This window comes from Cygnus atratus, chromosome 3 (genome assembly GCF_013377495.2).
Source record: "Cygnus atratus isolate AKBS03 ecotype Queensland, Australia chromosome 3, CAtr_DNAZoo_HiC_assembly, whole genome shotgun sequence".
Classification (NCBI taxonomy): Eukaryota; Metazoa; Chordata; class Aves; order Anseriformes; family Anatidae; genus Cygnus; species Cygnus atratus.
The window spans coordinates 78,614,574-78,628,496 of NC_066364.1; the positions used below are offsets into that span (position 1 = coordinate 78,614,574).

General features: G+C 33.2%; 1 protein-coding gene across 4 annotated transcripts in view; it reads right to left on the minus strand.

Annotated features, from left to right (window-relative positions):
• The window catches only part of SIPA1L2 (signal induced proliferation associated 1 like 2), a 143,167-nt gene that overhangs the window by 60,346 nt on the left and 68,898 nt on the right, over positions 1–13,923 (minus strand). For all 4 annotated transcript variants that reach the window (XM_035561339.2, XM_035561316.2, XM_050709908.1 and 1 more), the window contains 3 exons: positions 12,671–12,845; positions 7,195–7,298; positions 412–569 (listed from right to left, as the gene is read on the minus strand). In XM_035561339.2, the coding sequence (XP_035417232.1) occupies positions 412–569; positions 7,195–7,298; positions 12,671–12,845 (437 nt within the window). The remainder of the gene's footprint in view (positions 1–411; positions 570–7,194; positions 7,299–12,670; positions 12,846–13,923) is intronic.

The window sequence follows — 13,923 nt, forward strand, 5'->3', positions numbered from 1 at the left end:
CAATGACTCACCCTGGTGTCATATGGTCATACTCAGGAATTTATATACATTAATAGCATTCTCAAGTATTTTATTTTAAATCGCTTTCTTACTTCAAAAACAGAAATGTATGATATTCTAAATTAATTTCCACAAGTCTGACTGCAAATCTTATTTTCACTAAATTGTTATATCCCATTTTTGTGCTCATGAATCAACAACAGAGAGTTCTGCACACTCATCTAAGTCTACAGACTGTGCCCCATTAGTTTAGATGTGTGCAAGAGACACTGGGGTTTTAAACTCATAGAAAATGAAGCAGAAATTTTAAAATTGTATACATCATATCTCTAGAAAGTACAAAACTGTTAGAAAAAGCAGTTCCATTGCATTCTTAATAGCAAACTTAAATAGTTATAAGGTTCTACTCACCTATAGCACACATTTTCAGTACAAGGATTATGCACTTTGACAATGACAAATACATGTTGAAAGTGGGAACGAATATTTTTTGGAGTAAAAGGAAGCGCTCCTGGCTCTTGGAAGACAATGGTAACTATGTCATTTCCTATATGCCTTTTCCTTAGCAGCTAGACAAGAAACATGCATTGAAAAATTAGTTACAAAAAAAATTCAATAAATCACAACGTCTTCATTCTAGCAAAAACAAAACAAGTGTTCTTAATTTTTTCTGAAATAACTTTCAATTAATCATATCCTGGATATTTACCAATAAAGGGTATTAGGCTAAATGGAAAAAAAGAAAACAGGCAAAGTTTACAAAAACGCTAATGAATTTTCCCACATCAGCTCTGTATAACTTCAGCTCATTTCTCTTTTACTCTATGAGAACAGAATAAAAGATTTCTCTTGCATCACAATTGTAATAAAAAATGTTACATCACTGGACATTTCTTATTATTCAGAAAACTGCACACTGGTTCCCTTTTTACAGAGTAATATCTGCTTCTATATGAAAAATATAATACTGCTTTTCTTTCTCAATAGACTCCTTTCCCCTATTGCATTTTTATTAATCATTCTTATCGTGATGATCCTTACAATCTCAACTTTTTTTTTTTAAAATAGATTATGATGAATACTTATCACAAACCTTAAACAATTGCATACTTGAGAAACAGAGCTGAGACAAATACTCATGGAGAAGCACTAGCTATTTGAAACTCACTTATTGATTTAAAAACTCTGATAGCTAGTAGTTTACTTTTTAATCCTCAAAATACACTTAAATGAATAATTTAAACTACTAAACCATTATTACAGTCTAAAACTTAAAACCTACAAAACATATTCAGCAATAAGGGACCACGTCACCACCAAAAAAACCTACAGTAAAATGACATTCACCTTCTTCATTGAAGTATATCATACCTCTCAAATATTTTACACATTTATTATTATTATTATTTTTAAATAACCTTGCTTATAAAACATCCATTTATATTACTAGACGTAAACAAGTAGTCTGGCATCTACTAGGATGTAAATACCTACCTAAAGTCTGACAAGGACCTTTCACTGTCAACTAATAGCATACAGACACTTTAAGTTCTACCAGAGCTCTAATTTAACTAAAAAGGATGCAAGAAATCCTTTAACTAAAGGAGCAAGGAAAAATTCTACATCAAGCTCGTTTCACAGAATACAATCTTTCCAAAAAAAAGTTTGTTTTAATTTTCTCAGTTCCATTAGAAGTCAGTATATCAGCAATCAACAGAAAAAGCTAAGCTGCATATGCTAAAGCCTAAGACCCTAAGCGTTTCATTACATCTCCTGAATAATAGAGGATGGTATTCTAAAGGTAGTGAGAAGGGCCAAAGCCACAATCTTAAAGCACTAGCATATCTATATTATTTTAAAAAAGACTTCTGATAAAACTAACAAATACTAGAACAGAAAGTATTTGGTGTTATTCTGTCATGTGACTTGGTCATTTTTTTCAGATTTTAAAGATTAAAATCAAAGTAACTGGCTATTTGACCACGTTAAAGTGTACATCCTCTTGTGGACAAATTGCTCTATAAATTATGTGGAATTGATCACAGAAATAAGTGCATCAGGTACACTTTAATTAGAGCTAGTGAACACTAGCTCTACACTTTAATTAGAGCTAGCTAGATCACAGTAGTGAAGCATAAGTTCATGTTTAAGAGGTTATTATCTCACAGGTTGGAATTTACACTAGTTAAATCTGTAAGACACTTTCCAATTACAAGGTAAAAGGTGATTCATTTCTCCTTTTGTTATGTAAATAAATCTCTTTACTTTCTTCTCGCTATAGAAAGTGCTTCATGCCTTTGCCTATACCTTTCTATGGAGCAATGTTACAAAAACTAGAAAGCTCTCTCTTGTTTAAAATTACATCTATTTCTCAAGACAATTGCTGTTTTCAAGAATACTTTCTGCTTTTGTAGAACAAGAGGTTCTGCTGGCCACCATAGGTTGCTCAAACAAGAATAGCAGTCACATAGTAAGAGATATGTTTTAGAAATGTTTGAATTTGTACTAACAAAATATCCTTTACAAAATGATGGCAGTGCTCATATCCCACATCTAAACTACTGTTTCAAGAGCTTAAACCTTTAAAAGGCACAAAAATGGTAAATAGAAAGTCAAGTCATTTTTAAGAACCTTACCAAGCTTGCTGAGATCTTAGTGACTTCTTCAACATTTTAAAATAAAATTAATGTAACGTTATTATAAATAACTGTCATGCATAGGTGGTCAGTGAACTTACACAATGCAAAGGCAAAGCACAGTCATACATCTGTGCACAGAGAATCATAATGCAAAGAACTGGAAAGGGAAGAGAAAAACCAGGGTGATCAGGAAGATGGAAAGAAGTGCTCTGGATAGGATAAAGGAATAGGAAAGAATAAGGTGGTGAATGGATAAGAAGGAACACATACTTCCCTGGAAAATGTGAGTTAAGGATAGCATACTGAAAATGAAAGAGGAATTGTTGGAAACCGGAACTAAGCAAAAAGACTTAAGAAACCCTTCTCTAGTTTCTATTCTATAACCTATATTTTCCTCCCAACTTTCACATCCTTTTTTTTCTCCCACCTCAGGTTCTCAGTTTCCCCTTCCTCTCCCATTTTGAGGTCTGCTCAGGTTGGTTCCCTCCCTCTGCCTTTCTAACATACTCTAGAGATTCTCATGCCAATGCAGAGCACAAGAGAAACTCTCAACAGGGTTCACAGATTATGGAGGATTACTTACAGTAAGGAGATATCAAACACTCTGACATCATTCCAGTATCAATATAAATTGGCACAGCAGAATTTGAAAAAGAACCGAGCCAAGTATGATAGGCAGTCAACAGGAAACCAGTGAAATTTTACTTAGAATACAAGAGGGGAGTCCAGTAAGGAAAATATGTTAGAAAAGAAGAATCCATTAGACTAAAATTAGTTACACCAAATAATAATTAACTTTGAGATTTTAACTACAATACTCAATTCTTGATTTTCAGATATGTATCTCTGAAGAAAAGTATTTACTGTCACAAACCAGCACATTTATGGGTGATGCACAGCCATAACTACCTACCCACTTGAGTGGAATATTATTTACCTTGTCCAATTGCAAAACAAGGAATTCTTGTTGTTAGAGCAGTGAAAAAGATATTCTTCATTCAAGTAAATGTAGAAATGTTAAGAGTGAACTAAGAAAAAAATTTCAAACTTATTTTAGCACATTTCTAAAATAAGTGGCTTTAAAAAGTTCTAATTTCAATATCTGTTATTAATCTGTACCAAAACCAGAAACAATCAAAAGATACTGCTCAAATCTGGTGAAACCGAGTCTCGTATAACCCATATAACCAAGCATATGGTTATCTCAAACATTTTAGCAGTAGGTTAAATTCAAAAAGTTTGTTTCATTCTTGTATATGTTTCATTTAAGTTTTCATCAAACCAAGTGAAAATTGATTATTTGAATTGATGTGGATTAATTAGGTCTAACCATGTGTACAGAGGCAGACTACAAATGTGTAAGTGGGAAATTTGCAAAGGAATCATTTGGAAAGGGAATTTGCAAAGGTAATGTTTAAAGGAGAAAGCCTTGAACTATGACTTGAAAAAAAGGCCAGGAAAGGAAAAGGAAATGGCCACACCAGGGCAGGTAGTCTTTTCTATCCTAGGGAAGGAACAGCTGATTTGAAAGTTCCGAGCCTATGTTGCAGCCAAAGTAAAAATTACCTTGCTTTTTGGATCTCCTGCTGGCTCTAAAACTAGAGGGATGTCCTGATCAGTGACCAAGCAGGGCGTAGTTATGTCCTGGAAGAAGCAACAAACAGTTCTGGTGTGGCCTGGTTTTGGCTCACAGGTATGTGGAATCTAAGAAAAGCTCAGTGCCTGCTCATTGAAGGTCTTATTTCTAGATGATTAAGAGTGAGTGACTCAGTATCTTGTCCAGTCATTATCAATCAAAGGACATATGTATAGGGCGCAATAACCTCATTGCTAGTACATACACAATACGCTAGCAAAAACTATATATTGAATGGGGGTCTTCATTGCTAACAGAATCCAAAAGGAAAATTATTGTAGTCCCTAATTTCCCCTTACTTGACTACATAGTTAGACAAATTCTGAAGAGACAAACAACATTCACATTCCATAGCACCTGTAAGTGTCTCTCTGTGTCGAGCACAACTGATGCAACTGCAACTGGGGTCTTCAGCATCTAAAACAACTCAAGGAAGAAGACCTAATCCAATTTATTCTAGCTTGTGAAAAATAACACAGTTGATAGATTTCACATTCCAGTATGCATTTCAGAACTATACTGTAATAGAAGAAAATTTAACAGTGATTATACATCCTTTTTGAACATTAAGGCTGGCTAAATCCTGGTTATTTGGGTGCACTTGTCACACTTCATTAAGACAGTGTCCATGCTGTACAAATACCACTAGATCCCAACACCTAAAAATAATGTGGGGGGGTCTTCAGATAGGTATACTACTTGAACCTGGAAAACTGCCACATTATTTTGATCCCAAGAAAGTGACGAATAACAACATGATGCTTCTACTAAGTATTGAACCTGTTAAAGTGACAATGATGAGTGCTTACTAAAACACTGTGGAAAGGAACATTTGTTGCTGGGGGAAACCATGAAGTTAAAATTGGAAGATTTTCCTATATACAAGAATTGGCACCTGTCTATAAAGGACATGTAAGGAAACGATGAAAATGAAAGGAAAACAAAGGAAGAAGCGAAAGGACAGCAATAGGGGGTGGCTGAGCAACACAGCAGTGAGGCTGACAACAAACAATTATGAAAATTAGTGAAATAGTGTCAAGAGGATATCCCATTCTCACAAACAAGGGCAAGTCATGAAAGACAATGATGAAAGTAATAAAATCCAAGTAAGGTCATATTTACTGTCAGTGCCTGTGATAAATTATGAAAATACACATTATTCCCTTTCAAGGCAAGCTCATTCAGTGTATTATATCATAATAAGTGTATAAATTTTCCTATTTACATGTGATTTCCAGTCAAAGACCAACAATTCAGTTTTCTACGACTGCAACAAGTTCTGCACTGGTGCCTTGCTAACTTGTAAAGTCTTTTGCAAATAAATATATAAATTAAAACTAGTTATTTGAAACATATCAATTTTTTGGACTCTACCATGATATTTCCTTCCAGGTTTTAACCTCAGCCTTCAAGTTATTAAAAACATACAGTATCTTAGGAAAACCAGAACTATTTTACAAATGTGTAAAAGCAAAGTATTCTTGTGTGCAAATCAAATTAAAGCATAAACTTAAAATAAGAGTTAAACCATTATGAGTGATTACAGAGAGAGCTTACTAAATTAATCCTGTACAGTAATAAAGCATAAGTGAAAGTTCAGAGAAGTGGAGCAATCTCAAGTTAGTGATGACAATCCAATATATTGATCACTAGCTACTGGCACAGCTGGGGTTGTGATATAGCCGAACATTCTGTCCTCTAAAAGCTACACATTCTAAGATGTGTCTAAACATTCATATTATTCACATGGTGAAGAATTTTTTGTATTTTTATTCCTAATTTAATTTCTTTAAACTGCATCTAAAACCTAACTGTAATGGAATAAAGTTCACAGTTGTCTTAACTGTTCCCAAGGAACAGTTCTTCAAATAGTACAGAACATTATGCACTGACTACTTAAAATATATGAATGTTATATACTTTCTTCCATTTCAATTTTCATTTATCCTACGTTAAGAATTTTAATAATTTCATCTTTTCGTCGCTGCATTGACACGTCTTTCTTCTCATGAGATCTACTGATACAAAAGATGCAAATCATATGGTTTAACAAACACTAACCACAACTTTTGTATGCTTTCACAAAGAACATGAGATAGCATTTTTATTTCATGACAACACTCCAAAATGACTGAAGCCTTTATACCTTGCACTGCAACGAGATAATATTTGAATAAAACCAACAGTTTTTTGTGGTTGTTGTTTTTTTTTAATCTGCAGGGCTAGGAAAATGCAGAGTGGAAGCGCAGAAAGTTTCTGAAGTTAAGTGTTAACATTGATATATTATACCAAATGTGCTTGTACTTCTTAATTTGGTCACACATCTCAGACAGACAAGACAGAATAACCTTACTGGTGCACACTTTGGTTGCTGTGCTATTTTTTAGCCATCCTTAATGCTTTAATGATATTCTGAATTACCACATAAGCAAAGAATTCTCCATGAATAAAGTTAAGTACACTGCAGTTTTCTGTCTTCACAAGCAGATACATTGAAGGATACACCTAGCCATTTATTACTAAGCTGATACATTAACAAAAAATTTCAAGATCAGTAACATTTAGTATAACCATTTAAAAATCTTATTGCATACATATTTTAACCATACGATTATTTTCAAGCTTTATTCCATCTAATGCTTAAAACATACACAGGGTGTAAATCCCACCCAACTTGAGAATAATTGATTGACCATGGGGAAACTATGCTGAGTAATAATACCATGAAATGGAGGGTATAGAAGTAACTTAATGAATTATAAATACATATAAAAAACCTTTGATTTTTCTAATGTATTACATTATTTTGAAAAAAGAAAATCGCATAAAAAAACATACAGCTTAAAATCAGTATTACTTAAAAACTCAAACACCTCTCAAGTAAAATTATATTGGAAATGGAAAAGTTAAACAACATACCTGTTGCCTGTTATTGGGCATGTATGGAAGCATTGTTGATACATGAAACATTAACTCATAATCTTTGTAAGTAGTATAGAGGGAATGAGTTCCTGTTGAATCAGCTGAAAATGAATTTAATCATAAGACGGTCAGTAAAATAGAACATTCATATTACTTTTTAGGACAATGCTCTTTGCATGCTATGATTTAAATCTATTAATGGAATTTTAAACTTTTTTTTTTTCCCAACAGAACAAAACAGCTAAAGATCTCTTTAATTTCATAGATGGACATAGACGGATCCAGCAAGAAGTTGCCCAGAGACAGCTGTCTATGACATGATCTTATTTTGAATATATTGGCAAGAACTGCTAGGTCTTTATATCTCACGGAAATAAAAATAAATGAACAAACATTTAGCTACTTAAGTATATTTTTATATAATGTATACATATACATATATTCATTATTTTAAATGTCAATAAAGACAATTAACTAATCTCATATTTCACCAGAAATAAAATATTGACACAGTGCTACCTCAAATCTCACAATAAAACACATAATGAAGATCAGACATTTCAAAAACATAAAATATGTGCATTATACATTGTAGTATAAGGCAAAAATAATTTTATTGGGAATTTTGAGATCTTTTAAAAATTGTTAGAACACACTTCATCTATGATATTACATTTTGGAAGTTTAGTAATGCAATTCTCATTTCAGAATGTTTACCATAATTTTTTTTATCCACTTTCTTTGATATGTCTGGATTATTTAGGTAAGAATAATTAACTTCAAAGCAGGAGGTTGGGAGCAACGTATTACGTCAAGGCAGTTATCAGTTTTTCTTCCCTTTTTATGTTCACTGATTTCTTGTGTATAATTTTATATCTTCCACGGCAAAAAGCATCCTGCAGCACTCTTTTACAGTGTTCATTTATTTATTTATTTTTAATAGCAACGGTATTCCAAAAAGAAACTGTGTCTGGCTGTGTTAGCTCTCCTTTTCAAAGTACACAAACATACACTTAGCTGCAAAATTCAATAGTAACTGTAGTGCATATCTACAGCCCTAAATTTGAAAATATTTAGGTGTGTTTTTAATTTTGAAAATGTTCATATTACAATTGACCTCATCAGTTATGTTTGTACAACTTAAAATTAATTCATTAATATTCATGTGTATGAATTATAGTTTCATAACAAATAGGGAGCATATTTAAATGTTGCTAAAAAAGCAGCTATTACTGCACTCCTCTATTTTAAAATCCTTGTTGAAATTAATTCCATTATAACTTTTCCATGCCATTCAGAAAAAGTTCGAAAGACACAGAAGGAGGAAATCAATTATTTTATAAAATATAAATATCTGCCTAAACTACATTGATCTTGGCAACCCTAGTCCCTGAATTTTTTTATTTTACAATTAGATGTTAAATAAAGTCAAAGTATCTTGAACAGCTATTGCACAAAAGTCCCTTTAAATAGCGATTCAGAAAGGTAGATTATTTACCTTTAAATCCATGTTTTTCTTATACAACATCCTACTTAGCGGAGTACTTGATCTAGTACATGATCTAGCATGTTGAATTTGGAAATGAGCTAGCAAGTTTTTTGTTTGAAATTTAGTCCCTTACATTATGCAAGATAAAATTTTCTAACTCAACAGATGTTTTAGGGAACACCTACTAAGACTCTCTCTGAATTTACAGAATGGTTGCTACTACAAACATTTCTTTGCTAACGTTTTAGAAAAAAAGTTATACCTGTCATACTGTTATACTGTCATTTTTTTGCACCTTGTTCTTTTCTGAATACTAGTTTTACTTCAAAAAGTTTGAGAAAAATCAGCTTTTTAAAATAAATTCATGTTCATATGAAGCATTTCAGCCTTTTTTTTTTTCAGAAAAGCACTGTTTACTAAATGAAAGTGAAACACCAATATTTGTCTTAATTGTATATAAATAAAATTGTAACATTTCTTCAATTTCTTTCAGTTTACTTCTCTCTTCACAGGCTTGAAGTAACATAATTAAAGACTGAACATTAATATTCTCATTTGTAATGTTCCAATAATAGTATTTTAATTCCTCATTTCTAGTTGATTGATACGCTTTAAAATATATAATACACAAATTATATAGTAATGAAATCAGTAAAGTTTCCTCAAATTTTCTGATTCTTTGATCTAACAATTCAGAATTGGATGATATTAAAAATGCACTAAATATGGGCAGAGAAGAGTTTATAGTTAATATTCCAATTTTTTCACATCTGTTCTGGATCTAGACAGGATGGAGTTAATTTTCTTCATAGGAGTCCATATGGTGCTTTTTCTATATGTGACCAAAACAGTGTTGATAACACAGTGTTAGCTATTGCTGAACTGTGCTTGCACAGCATCAAGCCCTTCTCTGTTTCTCACTCTGTCTACCCCCTCACCCTGGGAGTAGGCTAGGTGTAAGCAAGAGTTTCAGGGGGGACACAGCTGGAACAGCTGGCTCAAATTGAGAGGACATTCAATACCCTATAATGTCACATTCTACAGTAAAACTGGAGTGGGGGATTGTTTTCCCACGGCAGGTGTTTCTCGGAGACTGGCTGGGCAGCAGTGTGCTGTTGGGAAGTGCAAGTGACTGCCTGTGCATCACTTGGGTGCTTTTCTTCTTGGATTGGTTGAGTTTTTTTGTGAATTCCCCCACCCTATAACTTATTAAACTGTCTTTATGTCAGCCCACGAGTCTTTCCTCACTTTTGCCTTTCCAATTCTCGCCCTCATCCAACTGGGGAACAAGTGAGTGGGCAACTGGTTGGGGGCTTACAGACCAGCCAGGGTCAGCCCACCACAACATTCCACATTCTACATTCCATAAAGAATGGATCACTTACCAAAATATTAAATAATCAGACACGCAAAACCAACTCAAAACAAAAACACAACACAACACACAGCAAGTCAAGCATTTGTGAACAGAAAAACTTAATAAATGCAAGCCCTACAAAACTGAGCAAGAAATATTACAGAAACATTATGCCTACCAAAAGTGTGGCTATTAGAGATGAAATTATTGCACTATTCTGAACCTTCAGGCAGTCAGATCAATGTATTCTCCAATTATAATTATGACACACTGTAACACTTGCTGTGCCTTTATATTAAAAAAGGAGTATAAAACAAAAAAAAAAGATGATAATTAAGTCAGTATTTTGTATTTTATGTAAAACTGAAGACTACATTTGTGAACTCTCTTAATTCCATACCGCTTGTTGCAAACTGTGCAAACAAATTATGATAGGCCAATATCATTAACAGAATACAGCATTAGTAGAATATTAAAATTATGTTACTGAATGGTATGTAGGCAGTGCCAATCAATAACATTTGTTCATACTAAAGCACAGCAAATTTATTGACAGATCAGTATATTTTCACATGTCAAAATTAGTAGGTGATATTTGGTCATGCTCTAGGTGAAAAAGCAAAGCCACACACCCTTTGCCCTTTTGAATTTTTCATCCCTATTTGTCAACCCATCCCACAAGTCTGACATCTGCAGCGTGTTAATATTTCTACATATTATTTTGAAAAGTGAATTATTATTCTGTACTCAAATATGATGTAATCGTCTCTATCAAGCCTGAATTTATTAAAGTGAAACAAGTATGGATTTAAGCAAAGAGGCAAAAACTTTAATAAAATCAAATGTAGTGCTCAAGCTGGTTGGCATCGTTACAGAATTGCAGCTTTCCCACCTTGTAAGTCATAAACTAGAACAGTCTGTCATAGGATTACGTTTATTTTTTTCACCATTTCCCACCATTACTAGAGATGGAGAACATGACGATTTTCGAGTTGCAAAGCTTGTCTCCCTTCATTGCAAATCATGAAGTTTTCCACCAACTCTGAGTAACTCATTTGCCACTGGAGAGTGCCCTATGGACAGTTTATTGGCTGGCCACTAACCACAAGCTACACACACTGGACATTTCCAGAAGTTTCTAATATGAATTCAGTCTCTCTTCTAATGCATACAGGAGAGGTGAAAACCCATCCTAGCCAGTATCAGTTTAATAACGGAAGGATAATCCTTCTATGACTACAACACCGGTTGGTGGTCAAGTGTACTATTTCAAAAAAGAAAAAAATCTAGATGTATTCCAGTTAAATGAAGACTGATGACTAAGTAGCAAAAAACATGCAAGAGATCCCTAATAACCAGATTAAATCAGGTGAATAGGTTGCAGGAAGAACAGAGAAGCTTGGAACTTATCTATTCCTAAATCTCTGTGACTCTCTGAAAAGCAAAAAGATCCCTTACAAGAAAAGATCTTCCCTTAATTTTCTTTAGGTATTTCTCTCTAACCTTCCTTCTTGGCAGCTTACCTTTAACAGTTCAAGCAACTTTTCCATTTGATTATAAGGACAGGTGGAAAATGCACACAAGTAACAGAATTTAATAGCTTAAAAAAATCTACTTGGCTAACAAAAATCTTTTTTTTTTTTTTTTTTTTTTTTTTTTTACCCACGAGCCATCTACAGTAGATAAAAAATTCCAAATGTAATAGACAAGTAACTGTAAAAAAAAATAAGGATATAAAAAAAATCGCATGTTACAGAAGTAGATGAACATCTAGATATCCGTAGGTCACAACATATAGTGGTCAGTTGTCAAAATCCCGTTAAAACCACATTAAGCTAAAAGAATGAGTTAAGTTGAATTTAAAGGCAACAAACAGCAATGCTAATAAAGATGGGTCAACATGTTGTTGACTTTGTTAACAGCAATATATCAGTTCCTATTTTTGCTACAAAAAACAACACCACAAAAAAAAACAGTTTGTACAAATAAATCACATTATTGCACTGCTGAACCGTATTACTTAGGGAAATTGAGAGACCTGAGGAAGTGGATAGTAATAATACATTGGTAAGGTAGATGAATGTTTATCAGTTACAGAAGGTTAACATGCTTACTGTGCATGCATTGGAAAAGTTGTCTAGGTGATAAAACTTGAATGTGTGCATGTGTGAGAAAAGAAAACTGAGAAAACTTGATTGCAACTCAAATATAAACCTCAACATATATGTTGGTTAAACAGAAGCAAAGAAGTTTAGGTGAAATAAGTAAAATGTTCCCTTTTCCTGACTCCGGATTTCAAATTACTTGTCTTTTATATTGCCATTGTAAGAATAAGATGTTAAAATGTAGCTGTGAAATTCTCAAATACATCAAAAATCACATAGTTAATATCATCTTAACTAAGTACAAGCAAATTAAATAAGTTGCTTTAATTTTCAGTTCTACTAATATCACAAAGGAAGTAAATAACCTTTCAGACAAGGCATGATACACGCTCATCTTCCTTATTTACCACATAACATTACCAATCAAAACCCAAGGTCAAGACAATGAAAACACAAAACAGGATTTGCAAAAGATCAAATGGAGAATTGTAATTTCTACCATAGGTCAGAAACATAACTTACTTTTGTTATCTAGCTGAGCCCTGTATTTACTAAACCCTTTTAGCCGTACTCTTTGGCCCAGCAGATCAAGGAACTCCTCAAAAGCTGGTCCCGCCATCTCATTGTTATACATTTCTTCCTCTGTGCTTTGGCCTGCTTTGCAGTAAAGGATACCAATCTTGTGTTGAAAACTCAGCTGGAATAAAAAAGAAAAGAAAGGAAATATTACAGATGCAAAGGAAATCAATACTAGAATAAATAAAAAATATTGACGCTGTTACCATGTCTGGCAGAAAATATTGAAAAATGAAAACTTAAGTGTTCTGATTTGGGAAATGAAGTCACCATGAAAAACAAACAAACACCTGCAACATATACAAATCTTGAAAGAAAACCGGATTGACACTATCCAAATAGTTAAAGACAGTACTTGAAGACTTTTGACTTAGTTATCTATAGAAGCACAATCTCTACTGCATGTTATAATATGAGGAATTTAACTGGTAATTTTTGTGAACTTGTGTTCTTTCTCAGATTAAAACAAGGTGAGTTTATTTTCCTTTATTTCTACCTTTAAAAATTGAGCCAAACCGATCCCTGTATGTGAACTTTCCGCTCTGTAAACTTTCTAATTACATAACAGCAGCCATTCAGAAAACCTGCTTCTCACAAGACATTGTAAAAACAGAGTCTCCAAACAATAATTTGTTTTATTGTTCAATAAATCTTTTGTCCACCCCATAAAATTGTCCGTTGTAAAAGTATTATTCCCTATTTTCAAAGGTTTTAACATGTAAACACAAGCCGTCCAAAGTACAGCATACTTCAATCTAGAAATCTGATTTCAGTTAAGAGTTTTCTTAAAGAAACTAGACTCCCAACTCTAGGATATTAATATAAAAAGACATGATTATTTCTCAATCAGAGCATTGTCTTGTTTTCTTAGCTTTTTTGCGTACTTAAGATGACAAACTGGGAACCTCCATGTGAATGTATTAGCCCTATTATTCTTAACTGACAACTATTAGAGCTTCACAAACTGACAGAGACCATCAGTCACACCAGATTCCCTTAACACATTTGTCTATATACATGCTACTCAACTCTCCAGCTGTACAGACTTCTCTTAATCAAACTTCAGGATTAGTGTCTAAAATCTGAAAGACTGTATAAATATAATTCCTATTAAATCAAAGGTGACAAGAACAGTCTGCTTCACGTAAGTCATATGTAACACGGTCAGCTGTGTTAAGTATATTGTAAAACTCCAATTC